The sequence below is a fragment of the Pseudorasbora parva genome, chromosome 4 (assembly GCF_024679245.1).
Source record: "Pseudorasbora parva isolate DD20220531a chromosome 4, ASM2467924v1, whole genome shotgun sequence".
NCBI classification, from domain to species: domain Eukaryota; kingdom Metazoa; phylum Chordata; class Actinopteri; order Cypriniformes; family Gobionidae; genus Pseudorasbora; species Pseudorasbora parva.
In genome coordinates, this window is record NC_090175.1 from 35269881 (window position 1) to 35295128 (window position 25248).

General features: G+C 39.3%; 1 protein-coding gene across 2 annotated transcripts in view; it reads left to right on the forward strand.

Annotated features, from left to right (window-relative positions):
- cntln (centlein, centrosomal protein) overlaps positions 1-25248 on the forward strand; it is a 142873-nt gene that overhangs the window by 64152 nt on the left and 53473 nt on the right. For both annotated transcript variants that reach the window (XM_067441606.1, XM_067441607.1), the window contains exons 11-12: positions 2967-3088; positions 9631-9726. In XM_067441606.1, coding sequence (XP_067297707.1) covers positions 2967-3088; positions 9631-9726 — 218 coding nt within the window. The remainder of the gene's footprint in view (positions 1-2966; positions 3089-9630; positions 9727-25248) is intronic.

Sequence of the window (25248 nt, forward strand, 5' to 3'; positions counted from 1 at the left end):
TGCAACAATGTTTAGGTTGGTAGCATGAGTCAAATTTACATCCTCGTGAATGGCCAAACACAGGGTTTTCCAGCATTGCTCAGAGAACTTCCTCTACCTGCTTGTCATGGTCCCACAGTGGATCCTGGTGCCATCACTTCCCCAGGGAAACGACACACACATACATGTGATGTAAAAGAAAACTGGACTCATTGGACCAGGCAACCTTCTTCCACTGCTTCAAGGTCCAGTGCCCATTGTGGGTGCTTTCTACGGAGGACGGATGACAGAGGTCAGGGGCCCCATATGCACCAGAGTGGGATGCACTGTGTTTGTGACATGGCCTTGTCCCAACTTTTTTGAGATGTGTTGTTGCCATGAAACGTAAAATTATACATTTTCTCAGTTTAAACATTTGATATGTCATCTATGTTGTATTCTGAAAAAAATATTGAAATTGGAAACTTCCACGTCATTGCATTCTGTTTTCATTCACAATCTGTAGTGTCCCAACTTTTTTGGAATCTGGTTTGTATATTACGTTTGATTTATATGTCTATGATCGGCTACAATGTTCATCTCTGCAACCTTTCATGTCACAATCTTAATATAATACCATAGGTCTAAATGTAATGCAACACTTACGATCATGATTCACGATTAGTTAACCATGAGAGCTGTAATAGTAAAAATGTGCTAAAAGAGAGAGTTGAAGACAGGACAAGGATGAAGAATAAACAAAATACACTTTATTAAAAGTATGAAAGCCTTAACCAAACTTAGTGTACCGTTATAGAGCCCCTATGGTAGCACAGTTTCTAATGTATGTATTTATCTATGTGTGTGTGTATATATATATATATATATATATATATATATATAACAAAATTTTCATATTTTGTTATATATATATATGAAAACAAAATTTTCATATATATATATATATATATATATATATATATATATATATATATATATATATATATATATATATATATATATATATATATATACACACACACATACAGGTCCTTCTCCAAAAATTAGCATATGTGATAAAAGTTCATTATTTTCCATAATGTAATGATAAAAATTAAACTTTCATATATTTTAGATTCTTTGCACACCAACTGAAATATTTCAGGTCTTTTATTGTTTTAATACTGATGATTTTGGCATACAGCTCATGAAAACCCAAAATTCCTGTTTAAAAAAAATTAGCATATTTTATCCAACCAATAAAAGAAAAGTGTTTTTAATACAAAAAAAAGTCAACCTTCAAATAATTATGTTCAGTTATGCACTCAATTCTTGGTCAGGAATCCTTTTGCAGAAATGACTGCTTCAATGCGGCGTGGCATGGAGGCAATCAGCCTGTGGCATTGCTGAGGTGTTATGGAGGCCCAGAATGCTTCGATAGCGGCCTTAAGCTCATCCAGAGTGTTGGGTCTTGCGTCTCTCAACATTCTCTTCACAATGTCCCACAGATTCTCTATGGGGTTCAGGTCAGGAGAGTTGGCAGGCCAATTGAGCACAGTAATACCATGGTCAGTAAACCATTTACCAGTGGTTTTGGCACTGTGAGCAGGTGCTAGGTCGTGCTGGAAAACAAAATTTTCATCTCCATAAAGCTTTTCAGCAGATGGAAGCATGAAGTGCTCCAAAATCTCCTGATAGCTAGCTGCATTGACCCTGCCCTTGATAAAACACAGTGGACCAACACCAGCAGCTGACCATCACTGACTGTGGGTACTTGACACTGGACTTCAGGCATTTTGGCATTTCCTTCTCCCCAGTCTTCCTCCAGACTCTGGCACCTTGATTTCCGAATGACATGAAAAATTAGCTTTCATCCAAAAAAAAAACTCTTTAGACCACTGAGCAACAGTCCAGTGCTGCTTCTCTGTAGCCCAAAGTGTCTTGACCTGGGGAATGCGGCACCTGTAGCCCATTTCCTGCACACACCTGTGCACGGTGGCTCTGGATGTTTCTACTCCAGACTCAGTCCACTGCTTCCGCAGGTCCCACAAGGTCTGGAATCGGTCCTTCTCCACAATCTTCCTCAGGGTCCGGTCACCTCTTCTTGTTGTGCAGCGTTTTTTGCCACACTTTTCCCTTCCCACAGATTTCCCACTGAGGTGCAGTCTGGGAACAGCCTATTCGTTCAGAAATTTCTTTCTGTGTCTTACCCTCTCTAGTATACAATTACTGGGGGGGGGGGGGGGGGGTAGCTATTATACTTTGTTAATGTCAGTTAATAAAAATACAAATTTGTTAGTTCATGTCAGCTTAGGTCCATTAAATAAAATTAACAGATACAACTTTGATTTTAATAATGTATTAGTTAATGTTGAAATTAATAATAAGATTAAATAAATGCTTTAGAAGTAGAAGTATAGTTCATGTTAACTAATGAACTAACTAATGTTAAATAATAAAACCTTATTGTTAAGTGTTACTGAACATTAATGTAGAATCATAACATTTTAAATCAATATCTAGGACATGTTTTAGTCCTGATTTAAATTGAAAAATGCATTAAAAATCTTAATAATTTGTAAAAATACATTATTCATGGTATTTTGAAGTTCCCACAAAAACAATGCTGTGCATTATTTAATATGTCATATTATCAGACAACGGGCCGTTGAATTATTAGGAAAACAATGCACTACCGAGGTGGTAATGCGGCCACGGGTATGTGTTATTTTTCAATAATTTAACAGCCCGTAGTCAATTATTCCTCTTATACTATGGTTACCACACCTTAAAACATTGTTCAGCTGATGTATTTCATGTATTTTTTTTCTTTCTTTTTTCTCAAGACCTGTATGTCCTCATTACAGACCTCATTTCTTACCTGTATGTGATGACATTATGTGCACATTTGAGCTTTTGAATTCATCTTAGGCTTTCAAATGTTCATGTATGCCTGCTGTAATTCAATTATGCTATATTATATTCAAATATAATCTATAATTCCACAGACTAAAGAGAATGAGGATCTGCGAAGAGCCTATGCCAAACACCATGACCGTTTACGCTTCATTCAAACCAACTACAGAACAGTGACAGAGCAGCTGAAGAAAGCTGAAGATACCCATGACTTGTAAGTACTTACATTTTAAAGCTTGATATTTGCACATAATAATGTAAATGTACCATATTGTCCTCCTCTTGCTTACCGTTTTTAATGTCTCTAGGTCACTATTTAAAACTCTTCACAGTTCACACAGTGAGCACAGCAGTCTATGTGGGCTTGACTGTTGGATCATTTTCCATTGCTTTAGCACAAAGTTCAATGTTTGTTTTTTTAAAACACCAAATTTCTAAATGCACCCACAGGCTAATTTGCATGGTTACATATTTTTTAAAGGTGCCCTAGAATGAAAAATTGAATTAACCTTGCCATAGTGAAATAATAAGAGTACAGTACATGGACATCACATACTGTGAGTCTCAAACACCATTGCCTCCTACTTCTTATGTAAATCTCGTAAATCAAAAACTCAACAGAAAAAAAAGTGCTTCTCAACATAAACCCAACTGTGACGTAAACATTGGGGATCATTTATATGCACGCCCCAAAAACTAAATAGTGTGTCTAATGACAAATTTTAATATTATTTTGTATTACAAAATACAACCTTAGATACTTTGCTTACAGATCGTTCACGCGATCCTTCTAGCAAACGTCACCTTTTCCTACATATAAGTTAAAACAATAGTCAATAGGGATTGCTGAAATGCAGCTTACTTGTTTATTGGTGTTTTAGATCATCCGTGCAACCGCACGAATGCGAGCTCTTTCTCGCGCGCAGATGATCTGACAACACCAATAAACAAAGCTGCATTTTATCAATCTCCGTTTGAGATGTTTTGCTTAAAGTGTGTCATTTAGCCGGTCTGTGTTCTGTCAGAGCGGTCAGGACTCACGAGCCGCTTCACTGAACTGCTGTGAGCTGCTGAAATAAGCCAATCAGAGCAGAGCTCAACATTAATATTCATGACTCTTCCAAATAAGGCAAAATCCTAGAGACAATTTATAGAGTTGTAAATTGACCTGTAAAAAGGTATCTGGACCATTTTTGCTCTTAAATAAGCCACATACCCTCTATGTAGATATCAGAGAGCAATTTAACATATTGTTTTAAATCATTCTAGGGCACCTTTAAAACAGTTTAACTTAAGTTAAGCTGAACAAGACAGCAATTTGCTATATTTATACAGTAGCCATATAAATATATTCCATATCTAAGAAATTATGAAATACTATCAAAACAATTAGATGTAGCCTAACACCTAAACAGATGTTAATATTTATTTAAAGACCATCTATCTATACAAAAGGATTTTGTAGCAGAATGTAAACATGCTAGCCTAGAAATCTAGACGCACCCTAGCAGCAGCAAATGTAATTTGCAGCCAGGGTCATCTAGCAACTCTCAGGTGGCTTGCGAGCTTGAAAAACCAAACTCTAGTCAGGCCAATCCCATCGTGTATAGAGTCGGTGGGCGGGCTTTAAAATGTTTAATCTATCAACTAGCTCCGCTGGTGGGAAAACACAAGGGGCTAAGTCACAAACCGCTTATGATTGTTGCCTCACCACTGATAGTGCTCTGGTTGGTTGTAGTGTTATCCTATTGCGTGCAGAGGGAATTTGAAAGACAACCGTTTATCACGCCCCTCAGATTGAGCCCTGCCAATGGTGTGTTCCTAGACCCAACATATTGATGTGGGTCTGGCTTGTCAGGCTATAAACATGCACCATGTAACGTATATTGCAGTGAATTCTAAATATTACAGAGGTATCATTCTTGTTTTGTAAAGAAATTATACAAACGCAGTATAATGCTACCTGTAGTTAGTGTTTTTAAGGCCTGATATACTTCAAAATAACTAGTGTGGCATCATTTTGAACAAAATTAGGCCAAAACAAAGTTTGTTTTAGGAGTTTGAAACAGCTTTCCAGAGCAGACTTTTTGGGAAAGTTATACACTGGTTAACACCTTCCAACAACCATTGGTCGATGGTGATTTACGTCATTGTTAGGCATGTTCTGGCTTATTTGATATGGTAATCTTCTCCAGTTAATTTCCTTTGTTCAATCCATTGAGTCAGATACAAGTAAAAAAATGAACACACCAGAGAGCTGTTGTATAGTAGAAATAATAATAAATAAAAAAACAGTGACACTAACAATTTTTTCATGTTTAATAGTACTGTAAAGTTGCTTGCAGAGCACACAAACATTTCCATGTCACTATGATGAGATGCTTTCTTAACTGCAGTTTTCTCACCACTGTTGTTTTGTGTTTATTTTGTTATTGAGAGGAAAGTGTTCCGCACAAACAATATTTACTTGCTAGGGGTGTACCGATACACTTGTGTCATGATTCTATACTATCACAATACTTAACTCATGATACGATATTTATAACCATATTTAAAGCCAAAATAAAGTTTTTATTTTTATTTTTTATTTGTATTACTTAAATAATATTATTGTTATTATATTGTTATCAGGACACATTTGTTATATACACTATATTATTTAACATAGTTGTTTAATATGGTAATGTCACTGAAACGTAACTTCTCTTTAAACGTAAATTTTTATTATTATACAGTAGCCTACTCATGCCGCGCACACACAGACTCTCCCAGTGCTTGCTATGGTCAGCCTCTCCTGAATGTCATACATACAGCATCGCGCAACGTCTTTAACATTCAAACACATTATTTTCAATGAGACACCGGCGGCGGCATTCGGCGCCTGTCCGCGACTCAGGAAGCTGTTCAAAATCCTGCCGTGCCACAGAGCACCAATGTACTGATTTCACCCTGTGCTACAAGATGCACACATCATGCAGCTCTTCTGTCAGAAGTGGATTCAGCCTATATAATGTGCGCGTCCGGGGCTAAGCTTTAAGTCCGGTGTGCGACCCCCTTGAAGACTTGTGTGATTTTTGGAAAGTGAGAGAATCCTGGAGGAGCGAGCACAAATACCCTGATTTTGTTTTGAAATTATTTTATTAACTTGAAATACAGGCAAGACATATTTTTGTAGTTGTGTTCCTGAAAATATTCACAGAATTTACATTGGGATTATACCTTATAAATACAGTAAGCTGAGCCTTGGATAAAATCGTATAGTTTACATCAACGATACATATCATCGCATTTTTATATCGCGATATCTCTGTATCGATTCGTTACATCCTTAATATTTACATATTCATCAAAATGCTGCTTGCAACAGCGTGGGTGCCAACGGGATGCTCACTATCAGTATTCTAATGTATTGCTGTGCCAAGCTGAAAGTTGGTAAAGAGCTCTGTATGAAAAGTTTTCAGAAGTGACTCAAGTTTTGAGAAACTGTGTCCTAATAAATGTATTTTTAAAAAAACTGGAATTCCGGTTTTACGATAAAATGGGAGGACAGTGACTCTCAGGTTGTCTCAGTTGTATAAACACAAAATAAATAACTAGATTTTACTGACTTTTAAAATCGTCTCCCACTCTTGCTCTAATCTCTGTGAAATGCAACACAGGCTTTTGCTCATAGGAAGAGGGGTGCAGAAGTACTTCATCCTGAAAAGGCCAAGGTGACTATATATCGGCAGAGTAGAAAGGAAGAAAAAAAAGCGGGAGTAAAGATTGAAAGAAAAGGTTTTGATTCCCTCCTTTGAGTCTTTGGTTTTAACCTAAACCCCTAGAAGCAGCAAAATGTCATGACAATTTCCCCAACCCCCTTAACATTTTCCCCTTTTTTCTACAAGCGTTTTAAACATATATAATGGAAGCGTATGTTGAGTATCCACATGGGATGCAAGTGTTGACCTTGTCAGCTGTGCTCTCTTTGGGTTAATTAAAGAAAACAGGAGTGCAACGTGATCCCGTGTGAAAGGAGTGTGAATTTACCCACCTCAACTGTGTGTGTGAGATTGTAACAGAGGCACAAAAGAGAAAGAGTCTCTGATAATCTCCTTCCTCTTAGTTTTGATAAGGGAGAAAAAACACTTACTTTTCCAAAGAGCTCTTGTTTTATTAAGCTTTCCAGTCTTGTTACGGGAAAGTTCATATTTCGTACATAGCTGGTGGTGCCATTAACTCCTCAGGGAGTTGAGTTAGAAGGGTACCTGCTGAACAAACTTGTTTTGAACAGTTATGCAAATTAGCCTAATGCCTGAAAAGCAGTGGAAAATGATTTAGCGAGCCGCCAACCTAAGCCGCATCTTCTGGCCAAAGAACCATTTCTGATGGTCAGGCGTGCATCAATCCAAATATATTGTAGGAGTTAGCGTTATTACACATGTATTAGTACAAGCGAAAGCAGGCCCCAGCAGGAGTCTCGGCGCTTGGCTGTGGACTAACATCTCATTAGAATGCAGCAGCCCTGTGTAACCCACGACGTCACTCACGATTAGCGCTACCACTATTACCAAAACATAAAAACATACCCTCTCTTTCTCCGGAAGGGATTTTCAAGTTTGTAAATCAGACTGGGTGCGTTGGGATGCGTAAATAAAATTAAAACTTATTAAAACATCCACACGCTGATCAAAGTTGCACTCATAAACAGATTCGCTGAATCAAAGAAATTAGCCGCTGCCTTTTCGGAAAAGTTCTTGCAGTTTACTCGGTCGCTGTATAATGAAGCGAGATGGAGGTGAAGGAGGCTTGAGGGGAATGGAGATGTCTTTCTCTGAGGTCTATTTCATGAGTATGTCCTTCAGGAGGCCATTCACAGCGTTAATACTGAATTTCACAATGGATTAAGACGGAAGATCTCCGGGCTGCTGCTTGTTAAGCTGTTAGCTGAGGAGTGGCTTCTCAGGGTGAATGTTTTCACATGATGTAGGGCTGCTCCCACAGAACCCAAAGGCATACACCTCTGCCATACAGTAGGTTCAAGGACGTGATGAGAGGAAAGTGTCTGTGGAATAGGGTTTAAATAGTATTTGTGTTGTAGAGCTGTTCTGCTTGTGTAATATTGACTTAAAGGTAATGTGCAAAGTGAGAGAGACCTTTTGTTGTTCCTTTTTATTACAGTATCAGTGGAAGGAATGGAACTTGATAGTTTTCATTTTGAATTAATTTGTCTGGACACAAAGGCTACATTCACCCTGCAGCCGAACATAATAACCCAAATCGGATTTAAACATTTCCCCTCACATGTGAGGAATGCCTAATGTGTTTATTGTATTTGCTTGCGTTGTTTGTTTGTCAGTGTGAACAGCAAAAATCATTCTGAATATAACATTTCCAGGATTCATTTAGGTTTTTTTTGTCTCACTCAATGTGACTAGTTTGAATAGTCATATTTTATACATACTACTACTCCACTGATCTATAATAAAGAACTGTATTGCTCATGAAATCATAACAAGTGAAGCCAACGCCCTGGGATATTGGGTTTCCCACACATTATATTAAATTAATGGGACGCTATTTGATTTAAATGTGAAAACCCATACCGAACAAGTCATTGTATCATTTACAATGTTCATCCATTCAGTGTGAATGTTCTAAGCATGTCATTTTTCCCTCTAAGTCTGAGATTTTTTCTGCTCATCAAAAGTGTGAATGAGTTATGATCATCCTCATCACAGTAAACATCATATCAGGACATTAGATGTGTTCATTCTGAAATTCGAAAACAGATTTATGCTGAATTAAGCACGTGCTGAATCAATCAACTTAATTTGCCTTTTACAGTTATTGACTGTAGTTATGCAATATTTTTATGTTATAATATTGTTTTCATTAGGACAGTAGCAATGTAAATGATTCAACCATGTTTAAGAGCTTAAAGTTTGGTTAAATTAAAGTCCCAGTGAACCGGAAGTAGCAAGTGAGTTTTCTTCAGTGCGGTGACGTATTTTTAAGTGAAATGGAATATTGAATGGAGGGCGGGCTTTTACTTCAGCGCTCCTCCTCTTCATCGATCGCTCATAGCAGACTATCGGCAAACCTAAGCCGTCAAACTGCCGTCATCTGAGAAGGAATGCCGTTTCCAGACCGGAAGTAACTTTTCAGATTTTGATTAAAAATTACATGACAAAATTTTTTTTTTCTTTGTATTAACATGCACGGATTAATTGTTCACCCTAAGACCTGTAATATATGCTAACAAAGTAAATAGGGGCAATTTTGATTTCATGAGGACTTTAATGTTTAATTCAACAATTTATGCAAACTAACATTCTAGTTATAAGAGACCAAACTAGCCATTGAATTCCTTTTTTCTCAAATTGTCCATTATTCTGAATTTATGTTGGTTGGTGCAAAGATATTAGAAATCAGCTTAATTAAATGGTATATGTAGGGAAATATTAAGGCAATGATGTATTAGAGGTTTGTATGGTAATGTTTGCTGTATATTGTATTATAATACATGTCTGCTAATAAACACATACATGCTCATGTCTTAGCATATTCACTTCCTTTTAATAAGATAAATCTAAGATAAATTAAGATAAATCTTTAATAAGATAAGGTAATATATGTGCATGTAAATATAATAACCCCCTATAATAACAATTTTATGGACATAATTTTACATTTATTTAGCCAAGAGTTTTTGGAGCAACATTTTCCTTAAATTTGAGTCTATTTGTTTGTTTATTTTCTTTCTTCATGTTTCAGGTTAAAACGCAATACACACCTTCAGCAGGACAGCGAGGATTTATGGAACAAACTGGTGTTCTATAAGGAGGAGAACAAGAAGCTACTGTCTGACAAGTAAGTGTCTGTCGTTTTGTCAGGTCCTGTAGAGCCATCACAGTTATTGTTAGCACCCAGCAGGATTCTACTGCAAAGTCACGCAGTTGACTGCAGACACAAGACTTCAAGACAAATTATATTGTCAATTCGAACATAACTTGGGGAAACAGCGGTCCATTTAAAAGATTTTTAGCACATTTACGACGCAAAGTTACGGTGATTGACAGCAGGACTGAAATTTTGGCTCGCTGCAAGTACTTCTAAAGCTAGCCTGTTAAATCTTTTGATCCATTGTCCAGGAATAAAAAAAAAAATTCTGAATGTCACACGTTTTATACCACCTCTGCTAAAAAGAAATTTAATTTAGATTAAATTATTTCAGGTTTTTCTACAAAAAACAGCACCCAGACCCTGAATACAGATGCTTGGTGCAACTCCAGACATTTATAGCAGCTAAACACACTGACATTCCCGCTCCCTGGAGTTTTTTTGGGGTACATTCGGTGACAGTCAGTGTGCGCGTGTGTGTTAATTACTGCTGATCTCGTCTGCTGGAGGTGTCGCGCTTCATTAGGCCGCCTTGGCCCTTTCCTTGCCAGGCCTCATTTGGCCCATCCTTTGCTGAGGGGTCTAACCCTGCCAGCCAGTGCGGCCTGGCCCTCCCCTGCTTGATCTCTACCCTCGGCTCGCTCGTACAGGAGGGCTCACTCTTTTCACGCCCCCACCTTGCCTGCTGCCTGTCCTCCTAATCCCAGCTGAGCTCATTATGATGTAGCCTGGCTGCCTCCCTCTCTCTCTTTGAGCCTGAGCTGTCCAAGCTAATTACAGGCTAGCAGCCAACACTCCCCGTTAAGGGCCTTCTGCCGCTGCGCTCGCACTAACGCGCTGCTTGGAAGTGACCTGCGAGGAGCACGAGGGAGCTGCTCTCTTTCCAGCCACGCAGCACCTGTCCTTCGGGGTTAGCCGTGATCCCTGTCATGCCCGTTCCAGCGAGCACTGAGCAAAGTTAGGCCGGCCTAACTCGTGCTTTCGGGGGGCTTTAGGGAAAAAAAGCCTACAATGTCGGGGTGGAAAGGGAGGACTGTCTTTGATCTCCACTTGCCCGAGACGAACATTACCGACTGTGTGATTATGGAAGCACGGGGTCCCCTGCACGCTCTCTGTTTCTTCCTCTTCCTGACTTCCATTCGCTTGCACTTAACCTTGCTTTATTTATTGTTTGAATGGGTCGAAACGTGCAAGATGTAATTAGGCTGGTCTTGTTTATCAAGCTGTTATGTGGGACAACAAGCTAAATTACTGTTGATGGCCGACAATTAAGGACGGGCCGCGGCAACGGGTCTGCGCTGGCAGAAGATGGCAGGTTGCCGTTTTACTGACCGTATTAGGATGATTGTGCTTGTGAAGGTTGCACTCATAAGCATCGCGATGATCTGCTAATGGTTAATTACCTTATTGCGGCCTGTAGTTTTAGGCTGTCTTAATTGCCAGCAGAGATTGCTGCAGGATACTTACCGAGCAGCAGTAAGCCGCCTCTGCCTTATCTTGCTGCCCTCATTTCCTTCAAGCGCTTTTTACAGTCACAAGCTTTTTTCCGGTCTATTCTGCACACTTTCGAGCGGATATGGAGTTCAAATGTCTTTTTCAGGCCTCTCTGTTATATGGGTCAGTGACATGGTAAAAAAAAAAAAAGGAAATTCTTTTAGTTAAAAGCATATATGGCGAGTTCTTAGACATTTACTCAAGATATTCATGTTGGTTACATATACGTTTGAAAAGATTTTGTTACGTATAACCCCATAACATTATATAATTAAATAATATTAATCAATATTCGTTCACTTTTAGTCTGACTAAAATGGCATGTAATTTTAGTGATCAAAAATAACTGAGGATGAAAAAGTGCTATGTTAATTAGTTCAGTGTCTGCTTTTTTATTTATTCATATGTATACCATTGTAGTGCACTGCTACAGAAACTGTTTTATAACTCGTTCAACTGTTCACTTCGTCATTCATGTCATATTGTGCAGAATCAAGTTATGTTGGGTATATATTTGATTTATCGCATATGTGTAAGATAAGTTTGGGTGAGTTAATTATCCCACTAGCTAATGCTACAGTTTACTTGTTCATTCACTGTTCAACTTCATTATATAAAGTTATATTACAGTATTATATTCATTTGTATTACATTTACATCATATTGTTTTGTAAAGTGATGTGGCTTTTTATTACAGAATGAGGCAGAAATTATATTATTTTTGAAACGTAGTCTATACAGTGATAAAAGTTATGTTGATTAGCATTGCATTATAGTATAGTATTACAGTATAAATTGAGTTTGCCTATAAAAAAAACAGATATGGCTCGAAGATAATCGCGATTGTGTGTTTATTCTCTTCATGTTAAATCATTCAAAACATCCCTATCTGCATTTTATTCAGTTACAGTGAAACGTCATAAGAAACTGTGTTTTATAACTCGTTCAAATGTTCACTACTTGTTCATTCACTGTTCAACTTCATCTTATGCAACTAAAGTAGGGCATTCCTGACATTGTTTATGATTGAATTATACAAAATAATCATATTCTTTGATCTAGCCTATGTATTTATAGGCTGTATACAGCTTGCACTTGAATCTGAATGGTTAAAAATCGCTTACAAAAAACAAATGATGCTTGCAAATGATGAACGTTTGTTACGACGCAGCATTGGCCGGTTCAGGGGCAATTCCATCAACCGTCCAAACTCCCGAGCGTCTTTCACGCTGGCCCTGGGCCATCAGGCAGTACATATTTTCCACCTCCCCCCAAAGTAATTTTAATACACAAATTAAGAAAAAGAGGCTCATCACAGAAGAGTTGTATTTGAGTCTTAGTATATGTTGATTGCCTTTTTAAGGTATTTTGGAATAAATGAATTGACAATAAATAAGCATTTACATTAACACATTGCCTGTATTTGTGCAAGACTGCTTCTATATGTCTATATTTTTGTGTGCATTTTGAAAATCATTTAGAATTTTTGCCCTAGGGACGCATGTGCCGACTGCTAATAGCAAATTAAAATCAGCAGGGAAACAGAACGACCTATGAATGCCTGTATTTAATAACAGAGGAGCGCTTGCATAGCCGACCCACACCCATTGTCAGGAACAGGTCTGGATAGCTCTCTAGAGAGAACATTCAATATCAATTGAGCAATTCAGTCGATTGCTGGGGCAAATAAAGCTGAGTGTTGGATGCTTTGAGATTAAAATATCTTGTTTTGTAGCGAAACATGACTGTATTTGCTTTGGTATCATTTGCACTGTGCCCATTTGTAATCTCTCCCCCCGCTCTTAGGGCCTTTTTTTTCATCTGCTCTTTCTTCCTCATTATGCATCTCTCTACTCGGGATGTCCGCACTTGTTAATTGTTGCTTAGGGTTTATGGGTAAAAAGAGCCAGGAATTATTTAGGCCTCATAAACAGAATAAACAGCCCTTAGACAGTGATAGCTACACTCAAACGACATCAAAGTATAAATTACCCAGCCATTAAGCTGGAAAAAAGCCTTTGAGATGATTTACGCTGCTCGCCCTCCACTGAGTGTGACCATTACAGACATGATCCCCGACTTTGACTTTAATGAAGTTTAATAAAGTTTACCCTTCTTGTGCCGCTGTTTTTTGCTTTTCATCTTGATTGCTATAAGGTATTAGGAGTAATGAGTGTCTTTTTGCCCTGGGTCCCAGACAGAGAGACAGAAATGGAAGAACGTATAAAGTCAGAATGCTTGATGTCTGTTTTGAAGACTCGCACAACTTTTGCCCCCTCCATTAATTATTTGTTTGATTAATGATGCCCTAAAATATGCAGCTCGCCATTCAATGATTGAATGTTTTGCTGCTTCTTTTAGCTCATTTTTAGAATAGGAAATCTCTTTGCTTGCATCTTAGCTCAATTATTCTGGATGTTAGCGTTTAAATGGAAGTGTCTTTTATAGTTTTATAAATGCTAATTTTAGGAACCCTATCCTTGATGGCAACATTTTTCAGTTCCCTAGATTATGCTGTCCCCATGCCTATGTTACAATGGATGTGAGCCTATTCACGCAAAGTGCAAATGTATGCCACAAACAAGTCTTTAGCCTAAATCTAAATCATGCAAAATTTGCCCGACAGTAATGCATGTGATGTCAATGACCTCTAGTAGTGCTTTTCCAACTTTTTTTTCATGCTAAGGGCCCCCAATTTTAATGATCTCCTTGCAAGGGACCATCCATCCATCTATTTTCCAAACCGCTTGTCCTGTGTAGGGTCGTGGGGATGCTGGAGCCTATCCCAGCTTCTTGGTAACATCCTGGATGGATGGCCAGTCCATTGCAAGGTTAGCACACACACACTCACACATTTACACACTCACTCACACCTCCAGGCAATTTATGGTGTCAGTTTCACCTATGCAGCATGTCTTTGGATCATGGGGAAAACCACCTTTGCAAGGGATCCCTTTCCAAAAATATAAGACTACTACATATTCATGTATGAATACCAATTTATACTGTGTGGGACTTTAATATTATGATATTATATAATGTGTAACCAAACAATATAACTGGCTTATATATTGTCACTGTACTGAAACCAAAGCAAACAATTACAGTATTATATTGATTTGTATTACATTTACATCATATTGTTTTGTAAAGTGATGTGGCTTTTTATCACAGAATGAGGCAGAAATGATATTATTTTTGATCGTATTCTATACAGTGATAAAGGTTATGTCGATTAGCATTGCATTATAGTATAGTATTACAGTATAAATTGAATTTGCTTATAAAAAAACAGAGATGGCTCGAAGATAAACCATAGACTGTCGAGATTGTGTGTTTATTCTCTTCATGTTTTATCATTCAAAACATCCCTATCTGCATTTTATTAATTTACAGTGGAGCGTCATAAGTATTCTTACTCCTTTAAGTAGACTCTCTTGTGGACTTTTTGTGCAAGGGCGCCCTCCGGCTACAAGTATGAATGAAACATGAGCATTGTGGAGTACCCTATTTTGGTAAAAATAGAAGAAAAAAAATACTCGTCTCTAAAGATGTTTAAAGTACTAAGGGTTTTTCACACTGCGCTTAACCCCCGGGTTATCATCTTTCTTAACCCTGCTTTTAACCCCGGGACATTTCACACGTTATTTAAAAGGGGGGTTAGTACCTGGTGTTATGAAACCCTGCTCTGGAGCACCGCTGTTGCGGTGTTAATTCCGCATTGCAGTGCCAAACCTTTACAGTTTGAAACAATGCCATGTTAGAATGTTAAACTACATGCTTAGCAACCAAGATCCAATCGCGTGCCTTATATTCACACGCTTTGGCCAGTCCCGGAAGCACAAACTCCAGTGGTTCAACATTAATGGTACGAATTGTCGAGAATACTTTTTGTGCGTAAAGTAACTGTGGCAAGCAGGATGAGGACAATGGACCGTGAGAACAGGGCCAGGCCGGTTTTGGGTGATAATAAGCGCCACCTGTGCACCACACCGGTCTCGTGTCTCACGGAGGAGCGACTGCAGTGGAGGACGAGAGAGGACTAGGCCTGGAGTTTAAATTGTGTTTTGTTTACGTTTTTGTTATGTGTGTGACTGGCAGTCGTCCGTGAGGGCCTGACGCTTATTCTTTCAGTTTATTTGTTTATTTGATTAAAATCCTTTGAATGTTTGCTGGTTCCCGCCTCCTACCCTGAACAAAGAACTGTTACATTGACTTTATTGAAGAATTTACTTTCTTCTGTGTTAGTCTCCCACGCTGTTCACGTAGTAAACGCAGTGCAGCGGCAGTGTATTGGCAAGCTCCTGCGTCAGCATCACACACGTGTCATGGTGCTCACATGAACAGCTTCGGCCAATTGGCTTCGCCGTTCTGACATAGAACCCGGAAGCACTGGACTGGAAATACAACGTAAACCGCATAGGAGACTGGCCAAGAAGAGAAGAAATTATTCAATAAAGTCATAATTTTTGGTTTGTTTCTTTGTTAAAAGTACACTATGTAGGATTTTTGCAGTAAATTATCCAAGTACCACCAGGCCAGTGTTATATATTTTGTTCAGTTGAATTCTTACAATAATCCAAATATTTCAGACTATTTGTAAGTTGTAAGAAAATTGCTATTTTAAAGGGTTACTTCAGCGCTGGGAAGATGAATCTGTATTTAAACTGGGTCATTAATGTAGTAGAAATGTGAAATTATTTTTGGAGTTGGTGCTTTCTAGACTGAGAAAAGACAGAAAATGTATTTTTGTCTCATGGGGATGAAAGACTACAATTCCCAGAATGCTTCGCTGCCCTGTGAGGCCATTCCCAAAGCCACCGCTACTGGATTAGAGTGACTGAGTTCAGAAAGTACAATTAAATACTGAACGTGTGTGTTCAATATAACGATCGAGTTGCCGCGTGAGTCTCACAGCACTGACTCAGATTAGGAGTCCGATTACATTTAACGTCCTAAATGAGCTGATGAGCTCTCGTGATGAAAGCTGTGGTAATCGCGACCACATTTGCGGCATAAGTTACATTCACAACGCATTTTCAGTTCATGCCTTTGGAATCTTAACTTTCATAGAAATTCATTTGAGAAGTTAAAACACTTACATTGCTTAGCATCTGTTTAAATTAATGCCTGCAGCTGAGCTGTGCTGTAAGTGCGATCTCCATCCCCATGCACGAGTTGAAAACATGTGGAAATAGCTCCCTCTGCTGGCTGTAGTCTTTAGCCTCTGGGCAAACATTCCTAAGGTGATGCAAGTATCGTCAATTTGCGTCACGAGAGGAATTTTTCCAGAAATAAAATGCATAAATCTCTTGTCTCAGTGGGATATAAGAGGGGGGAGCACGATCATTTGAATATACTCCAGGGTTTCTACTGATACAAAGCCATATGCTAATCACTGAAGTAACCCTTTAACCAAGGTGCCGGGACATCTGAGGGAGTCTATTTTTCAGCATTACTCTTAACAGTGTGCAACAAGTGTCACAGCAGCCGCCGAGCGAACGCAGAGTAACATCATAAATTTAAACACACTCAAATGTATCATATATGATAAACAGAGCTGCATTACCTCACACTCATGACTGGAAAAGCGTAAATAGCGCCTGCGACTGTGTCCCGTCATGATAAAAGTCCCGCTTCTCACAAGCCGTGTGTTGCGCTTCAATCGCTCCAATGGCCTTGCTCAGCCCTCTCAACATTCGATCCTGCTCTGCTTCATACTACAGTAACATTAATAATCACATCCATGAACTTGATTTGTGACAGGGTCCTATCCTAATTCTTTCCCACTCGCTGTGAGGTGAAAACCACATGTCTCAAGATTCTGCGCTCACACTTGGCGTCATCAAGCTACGCCTTTGTTTTGAATAGGCACACTCTAGCTAGCGGACATAAAAGTTACACAGTGTAGGTAGCTTTAAGATAAAACGGTGATGGTGCATTAACTGCTGTCAACCATGTTGGTACACAAATGAGTTGTCTGAACTTATCTACCCAGTGTATATTTTATTACTCTGATGCTAGTAACCAATTATAGCACTGGAATTGCGAAGCGCCAATTTACAATCTCCTCCTTAACGGAAAGGGATAAATGTATCCTTTTAACAGACATTACTTGCTCTATGAATCTGGATCATCCAGTGAGACATTAACAGATACACCTGAGTCTCCTATCTAGGGATATGAAGACATAATAGGAAAAAACACGATGCAGACGTGTAGTCAATTTCACATGCAGGAAACCAAATTCGTTGATTTACAACTGTGCACAAAAACTTTCGAAAGTTTAAAATATACAAGTTCATCCTTGAATGTAATTGTGCAAATCATCATTCATGTGTGAATTGCCTTAGATTTGTGCATGTGTATTTTTGAGACTTTCCTGGTAGCGCTCTTCTCACACACGGATCAATCATACTCTTACTTTAGCCAATCAGATTTCAAGGGGGGTGAAACACTCAGTTTCAGTCAATCTTGAGTACCTATAGAGTAGTATTTCATCCTTCATATCTCCGAAAAGTCTTTAGTTTTATTATAGTTATAAAAGAAATATAGGCTGTACCGAGTCTTTCCGGAAAAAAAACGAGCGCCTGGAGGCGTATCGAGTGTGCGGAGCTAAAGAATGACGAGCGCAAAGCGGTGACATCCTCAAGCGTGGAGAAGCCCGTCGCTGTCGATCTCAGCTAATAGATATATGATCCAGAATCAGATCCGGAGGCTGAAATAAATTGAACAGGAGAAACAGCAACAGCAGGACATCCGTGTCTGTGGTATTTACTGTATTTAGTGGCCTGTCAACATTTGTGTCACTATTGTATGCGACTAAACCTTAGCAGTAGCAAGCAAATGCAGCGCTGCCTTTCCGTAATGCTGTGCTGAAGCGTTGAAGTCGCTCGACGTCACTCATAGGAATAAAGTGGAGCGCGCCGCAACCATAGGGCGCGTCAGAAGTGTTCACGGATGACTGGATCTGCACCTGAGAGTGTTTATGGGCGTGCATTTCCTCTCTCGCTCTAGTCACGCGTGCGCGCGCCCTACCGGGAGAAGAGCCCGTACGGCCCATACAAGGACCTTCTGCTCTGTTCACGTCAAGTTGAGCCATACTTGAAAAAAACTCTCCGAAACTTGTGAGAAACTGGAAGGAGTATTTTTAACACAGAAATACTCCATCAAACGGGGCCCCTGGTGTTACATCATTAGCTTTCTACCACAGTTTAAGATCATGGTTAAGAAGAGAAATGTATAGTTTGATCGGTTAATTTCTGTGTTTACTGAAACTAAGAAGTTAGAGATCAGTTGTAGCGATAGTTTATTAACTGCTCTGTGTGATTGATGGATGATTTTTTACTTCATAAAGAATTATTCATGTGAATATCATACAATGTTAGGATTTTAGATTCATAAACACCATAGAAATCAAAACAATGGTTTGAATGATGGGAGATATAGTATATAAATAGACGATTATGAAAATTATAGCTTTTTTTTGATATTTTGCACATTTTTGAACTATTATTTAATTAGGGAAAAAGCAGTCACAGTTTGTACCTGCATGTCCACCATGTACTTTTCATCTATGCTATGTGTTAAAGCTATACTTTACCGCTTTTTCATATTAAACTATGTTATTCCCTTGACTAAAACGTGTTGATACATACCTCTCTCGTCTGAGTGCATGCACTTAATCGCTCTGACGCGCGGTGACGATCTGATAGCATTTAGCTTAGCCCACTAAGCCCAGTTCATTCACTATGGAACCAAACAGAGATCAAGTTAGAACGACCAAACACCTCCACGTTTTCCCTATTTAAATATAGTTACACAAGTAGTTGAACGACCTAGTATGGTGACATAAAATAAAACGTGGTGCTTTTCTAAGCGGATTAAAAATGAGAACTATAATGTATAGCAGAATAGCACATCTGAGAGTGCTTTGACTCGGCGCAGTAAAAAGTCCTAGCTGAAAAATCCTCCCTCAAATATCCCTCCCTCACTCATTTCTGTCAATAGGAGAGAAATCATGGGAGAAAGTCATGTGGTCAGATGAGACCAAAATAGAGTTTTTTGGTCAAAATTCCACTGAATGTATTTGGAGGAAGAAGAATGATGAGTACCATCACAAGTACATTATTTTTCTGCACATGGGACCGGGCAACTGCACTGTATTAAGGAGAGGATAACCATGTATTGCAAGATTTTAAGGAACAACCTTCTTTCCTCAGTTAGAGCATTGAAGATGGGTCGAGGCAAAATTGTTGTTGTTTTTTTTTAAATATGTCTCTCACAGTGGACATGCACATATGATGACAATTTCAGACCCCTCCATGATTTCTAAGTGGGAGAACTTGCAAAATAGCAGGGTGTTCAAATACTTCCTCACTGTATATATAGTATACAGCTATGTAAAATTAAGAGACCACTGCGATTTTTTTAAAATCAGCATCAGCATCTCTACAAGTATGGAAGCCATTCCATTCCAATGTCTGTTGAATTCCAACGCAGGCACACCTCATTCTACTGAATGAGGTGCTGATTAGGTGATCACCTGAACCAAATCTTATTTAATAAGGAAAAGTATAAAAAACACTTCTGTGGTCATCATTATCCTCTTGCAGTAGGACCAACTGGATGGCAAAAACAGTGCTAGTAGTACCTCAAAGGTAATTTTTGACAAAAAAGTAAAACAAAACAAAAAACAAACAAAGGAAAGTTTTGAGTGAGGAAAAGAAGAGTTCAATTCTGGCTTTACTGGCAAAGGGATACAGTGAGTGTCGGGTTGCTTTCATCCTTAAAATTTCAAAAGCAGCGGTTCATAAGAACAAGGTCAAGCAACAGACATTGGGTAATAACAAAGCTACAGACTGGCAGAGGGGGAAATCGACTCTCCACTGTCCGGAATGACCGCCAACTTATTCGAATGTCACTCAACAACCATAGGATGACATCAAGTGACCTACAAAAAGAATGGCAAAAGGCAGCTTGGGTGGAGTGCATGCCGAGGATGGTTTGAAACTGGCTCCTAGGGGCAGGGCTGAAGTCATGCAAAGCTAGAAAAAAGCCCTTCCTCTATGAGAAGCAAAGAAGACCCAGGCTTAGGTTTGCAAGAGACAATAAGGATTGGACTGTAGAGGACTGGAGTAAGGTCATCTTCTATGATGAGTCCAATTTTCAGCTTTATCCAACACCTGATCGTCTAATGGTTAGATGGAGGCCTGGAGAGGCCTACAAAAAACAGTGTATCACACCCACTGTGAAATTTGGTGGAGGATCTGTGATGATCTGGGGGTGTTTCAGCAAGGCTGGAATCGGGCAGATTTGTCTTTGTGAAGGACGCATGAATCAAACCATGTACAAGGTTGTCCTAGAAGAAAACTTGCTTCCTTCTGCTCTGACAATGTTCCCCAACTCTGAGTACTGGTTTATCCAGCAGGACAATGCCATGCCACACAGCCAGGTCAATCAAGGTGTGGATGGAGGACCACCAGATCAAGACCCTGTCATGGCCAGCCCTATCTCCAGACCTGAACCCCATTGAAAACCTCTGGATTGTGATCAAGAGGAAGATGAATGGTCACAAGCCATCAAAAAAATCCAAGTTAATCGTTAATTTTTGCACCAGGAGTGGCATAAAGTCACCCAACATCAATATGAAAGACGCATGAAAGCTGTTATCCAAAATCAGGATTATTCCACCAAATTTTGATTTCTGAACTCTTCCTAACTTATAACATTAGTATTGTGTTGTTTAAAAATGAATATGAACTTAATTTCTTTCCATTATTTGAGGTCTTTTTTGTTATTTTCACCAGTTGTTGCTTTCGGTAAATACATGCTCTATATTACAATATTTTTATTTTGAATTTGGGAAAATGTTGTCAGTAGTTTATAGAATAAAACAAAAATGTTAATTTAACCCAAACACATACCTATAAATAGTAAAACAAGAGAAAAAGATGTTGCAGTGGTCTCTTAATTTTTTTCAGAACTGTATATGCAGTTTTATTGTTTCAGATTTCCAAGACAGATAATGTATGAAGTTGCAGAGATAACCAATACCTTAATCTTACCATTCCTACTGTAATTCTTTGAACACAGTCATGTTGCAAGCCATCCATTTTGACTGTTGTTTTAACAAGAGGTTGGAAATCATGCATTGTAATCACAACACACTCAAGGAATAAAGCCATGCTCTGCATTATTAAATGCTCTTGTTTTATGTCAAAATTAAAGGATTTAAAGACATTTGCTACAGTTGATATTTATGTTTTATTAACTTGAAAGTTTCTGAATCCTTTGGGAATAAAACCTATATGAAATGACTTGGCCATGATTAAAGAAATTTACCCCAAAATTGTCATCATTTAGTCACCATCAAGTTGTTCCAAACCTGTATAAAATTCTTTGTTCTGTTGAACACAAAGGAATATATTTGGAAGAATGTTTAGTAGTGGGGGAAATTACTATCGTAGTCAATAAAGCTTGCATGTTTGGATATGGACAAACATGCATGCTTTATGCAAATGTATGTTTATTATTAGTGAAACTTGTTCATGTCTCTTAAGTTAAATTTTAGAATAAGCAGTGATTTCTCTCATTTTAAGAATATAAATGTAGTAAAGTTCGTTGATATGGGAAGGAAGGAGGCGGGACCCGGCGAACATTCAACAACTTTAATCAAATAATAAACAAAACGGAAGTAACCCGCGAGCAGACCCTCATGGACGACTGCACGCAAACATATAATAAAACATAAACAAAACACAACATAAAATCCAGCCCAAGTCCTCTCTTGTCTTGCACTGTCGTCGCTCCTCCTTTTATGGTCCCGTCACTCCTTCATGAGATGAGATCGGTGTGGCGCGCAGCTGGCGCTCATTAACACTCGTCGCTGGCCCGCACGGCCACAATAAATAAAGTGAGTTTTTACACTGGCAGTTAAGTTCAGAACGGAACACGGTTTGCATTAAAAATTGATCATGTGAAAGCTGTCATGCGGACCTGGGCGTGCACCAGGGTACCGAACCCGAGAGTAGCTGGAGGAAGGACTCTGAGTTTGGTTGCACTTGAACTGTGCCGCGATTCACCTGAACTGTGTGAGAAACATGGATCGGGAGCACTCTTGTTCAGAAAAGTAACCCGCACATTCGTTTTAGCGATTGTAATGTAGTTCAATAAAACACAAAATTGGTGAAGGTGTTAATGATTTACTTCGAATATAAGCGAGAGCGAGCTTGCAGTGTATTCACGCATCGTGCATGCAATCTCCTTAGAGTCCCTTTACAAGCATGCAATAAAAAGCCCCCTTCATCCAATATATTAGATGTATTGGATATATTGACCCGCGTTCGGTTCTGTGGATGTTCGTGTTTATGTAAGATGCATTATGTAGTAGTGTATGTAGTAATGTTAATGTTAGCCCTTTTCTTCCCCATTTCTGTTTTCCGAACCACGCCTATTGCAGCTCATGATTTCTCCAGCTCCGGGCTAGGCCACGAATCAAACAGAAAATGCAAGCTGCGTTAATCATGCGTTAATAAAATGAAGAGCTCTAAGAAGTCTCAGTTAATTAAGCACAGTACACAAACAATTTTTATTTTATTTTTTTGGGCAAACAAACAAATTTGAAATGGATAGTTAAGTGCTATTCTTTATTGGTCAGGTGCAATGGGAAAAGATGTGTCTTAAGATGTTTCTTAAAAATGGCTGCAGACTGAACACGAACTGAGATCGGCAGTTCATTCCACCAGGTGGGAACGGTCCAGGAAAATGTCAGTGAGAGTGATTTCATGCCTCTTTGGGATGGAACCACGAGGAGTCGCTCACTCGCAGAGCGCAAGCTTCTGGAGGGTGTGTAAGTCTGAACAAGCGAGTTTAGGTATATTGGTGCAGAGCCAGTGGTTGATTTGTAGGCGAGAACTAGTGCCTTGAATTTGATGCGAGCAGCCATTGGCAACCAGTGCAGTCTGATGAAGAGAGGCGTGACATGCGCTCTCTTCGGCTCATTAAAGACCACTCTCGCCGCTGCATTCTGGATCAGCTGCAAGGGTTTGATAGTGCATGCTGGAATGCCAGCTAGAAGAGCATTACAATAGTCCAGTCTGGAGAGAACAAGAGCTTGAATCAGGAGTTGTGCAGCCTGTTCTGATAGGAAGGGTCTAATCTTTCTGATGTTGTATAAAGCAAATCTGCAGGACCTGGCTGTTGCAGTAATGTGGTCAGTGAAGTTTAAATGGTCATCAATCACAACTCCAAGATTCCTGGCTGTCCTGGATGAAGTTATGGTTGATGAACCAAGCTGATGAAGTGCTGGGTTGGTTGAGACAACAAGTAATTCTGTCTTTGCAATATTGAGTTGAAGGTGATGCTCCTTCATCCAGTCAGAAATGTCTATCAGACAGGCAGCGATACGAACACTGACAGTAGAATCATCTTGTTGAAATGAGAAGTAGAGTTGAGTGTCATCAGCATAGCAGTGATAGGAGAAGCCGTGTTTCTGAATGACAAAGCCTAATGATGACATGTAGATGGAGAAGAGAAGTGGTTCAAGCACTGAGCCCTGGGGAACACCAGTAGCTAGATGATGTGACTTAGACACTTCACCTCTCCATGACACCCTGTAGGACCTACCAGAGAGGTAAGAACACTGGAGAGCAGTTCCTGAGATCCCTGTCTTCTTAATTGTTGACAGGAGGATCTGGTGGTTAACTGTTTCAAAAGCAGCAGACAGATCCAGCAGAATGAGCACTGAGAATTTGGAAGCTGCTTTTGCCAGTCTCAGTGCCTCATTTACCGCGAGCAAGGCAGTCTCAGTCGAGTGGCTGCTTTTGAAGCCGGATTGGTTGTTGTCCAGGAGGTTGTTCTGTTCAAGAAACATAGAGAGTTGATTGAACACAAGTGTCTTTGCAATGAAACAGAAGGGATATCGGTCTGTAGTTTTCTAAAAGTGCTGGATTCAGAGAGGGTTTCTTAAGCAGTGGGGTTACCCGAGCCTGCTTATGTGCTGTGGGAAAGTTTCCTTAAATGTGAAGAAAAGTGTTCGCAATGTGAGTGATCAGTGCAGGAGTGATTGAAGAAGAAATGGCCTGAAGGAGGAGAGTGGGTATAGGATCAAGTGGACAGGTAGTAGGGTGATTGGATAGGATGAGTTTAGAAATATCTGCCTCGGAGAGCGGAGAGAAGGATGGTAGCGTGTTTGTGTTAGTTGTTGAGATGTGCGTGTCAGTTTGTGGTGAGGAGAACTGGTTGCTGATAAGAGTTTTGTTTGTGAAAAATGATGCAAGGTCATCAGCTGTAAGAGTTGATGAAGGAGGGGGAGGAGGAGGACAAAGAAGAGAGGAGAATGTTTTAAAGAGTGTGCGAGAGTCAGAGCAATTGTTGATTTTGTTGTGGTAGTATGTTGTTTTAGCAGTGGAGACATTTGTAGAGAAAGAAGAGAGAAGAGACTGATACAAGGTAAGGTCAGTATAGTTTTTAGATTTCCGCCATTTCCTCTCTGCCGCCCTGAGTCAAATGTAATGCATGGAGTGGCTTTCTATCAGTAGAAACCTTGGAGTATATTCGAATGATCATGCCCCATATCAGGGGCTTCCAAAGGCATGAATTGAAAACGCACCAGACTGAACACACGCTGAGAACTACTGCCTCGAGCGCGGACGCATTTACCTCAGCTCTCATCATGAGAGCTCTTACCTCAGCTCATTCACGATGAGTGTAATCTGACTCCTGCTGCGTTTGAGACACTCACTCAGCGGCTAAATCACAATATATTGAACACACACCTTCAGTTTTTAATTGTAGTGTCTGTTCTCTAACTGAACTGATTTTATGAAGATGAACGCGGTGGTGAGAAAGTGATCAGTGATTCAGTAGCGGTGGCTTTGGGAGTGGCCTCACAGGGCAAGGAAGCAGGAGATTAAGTGATGGTAAAATAATTGAATATAGTTTACTGAGTAATCTTAGTTGCATGATGTTAATAGCATCTCTATGATCAGTATACCT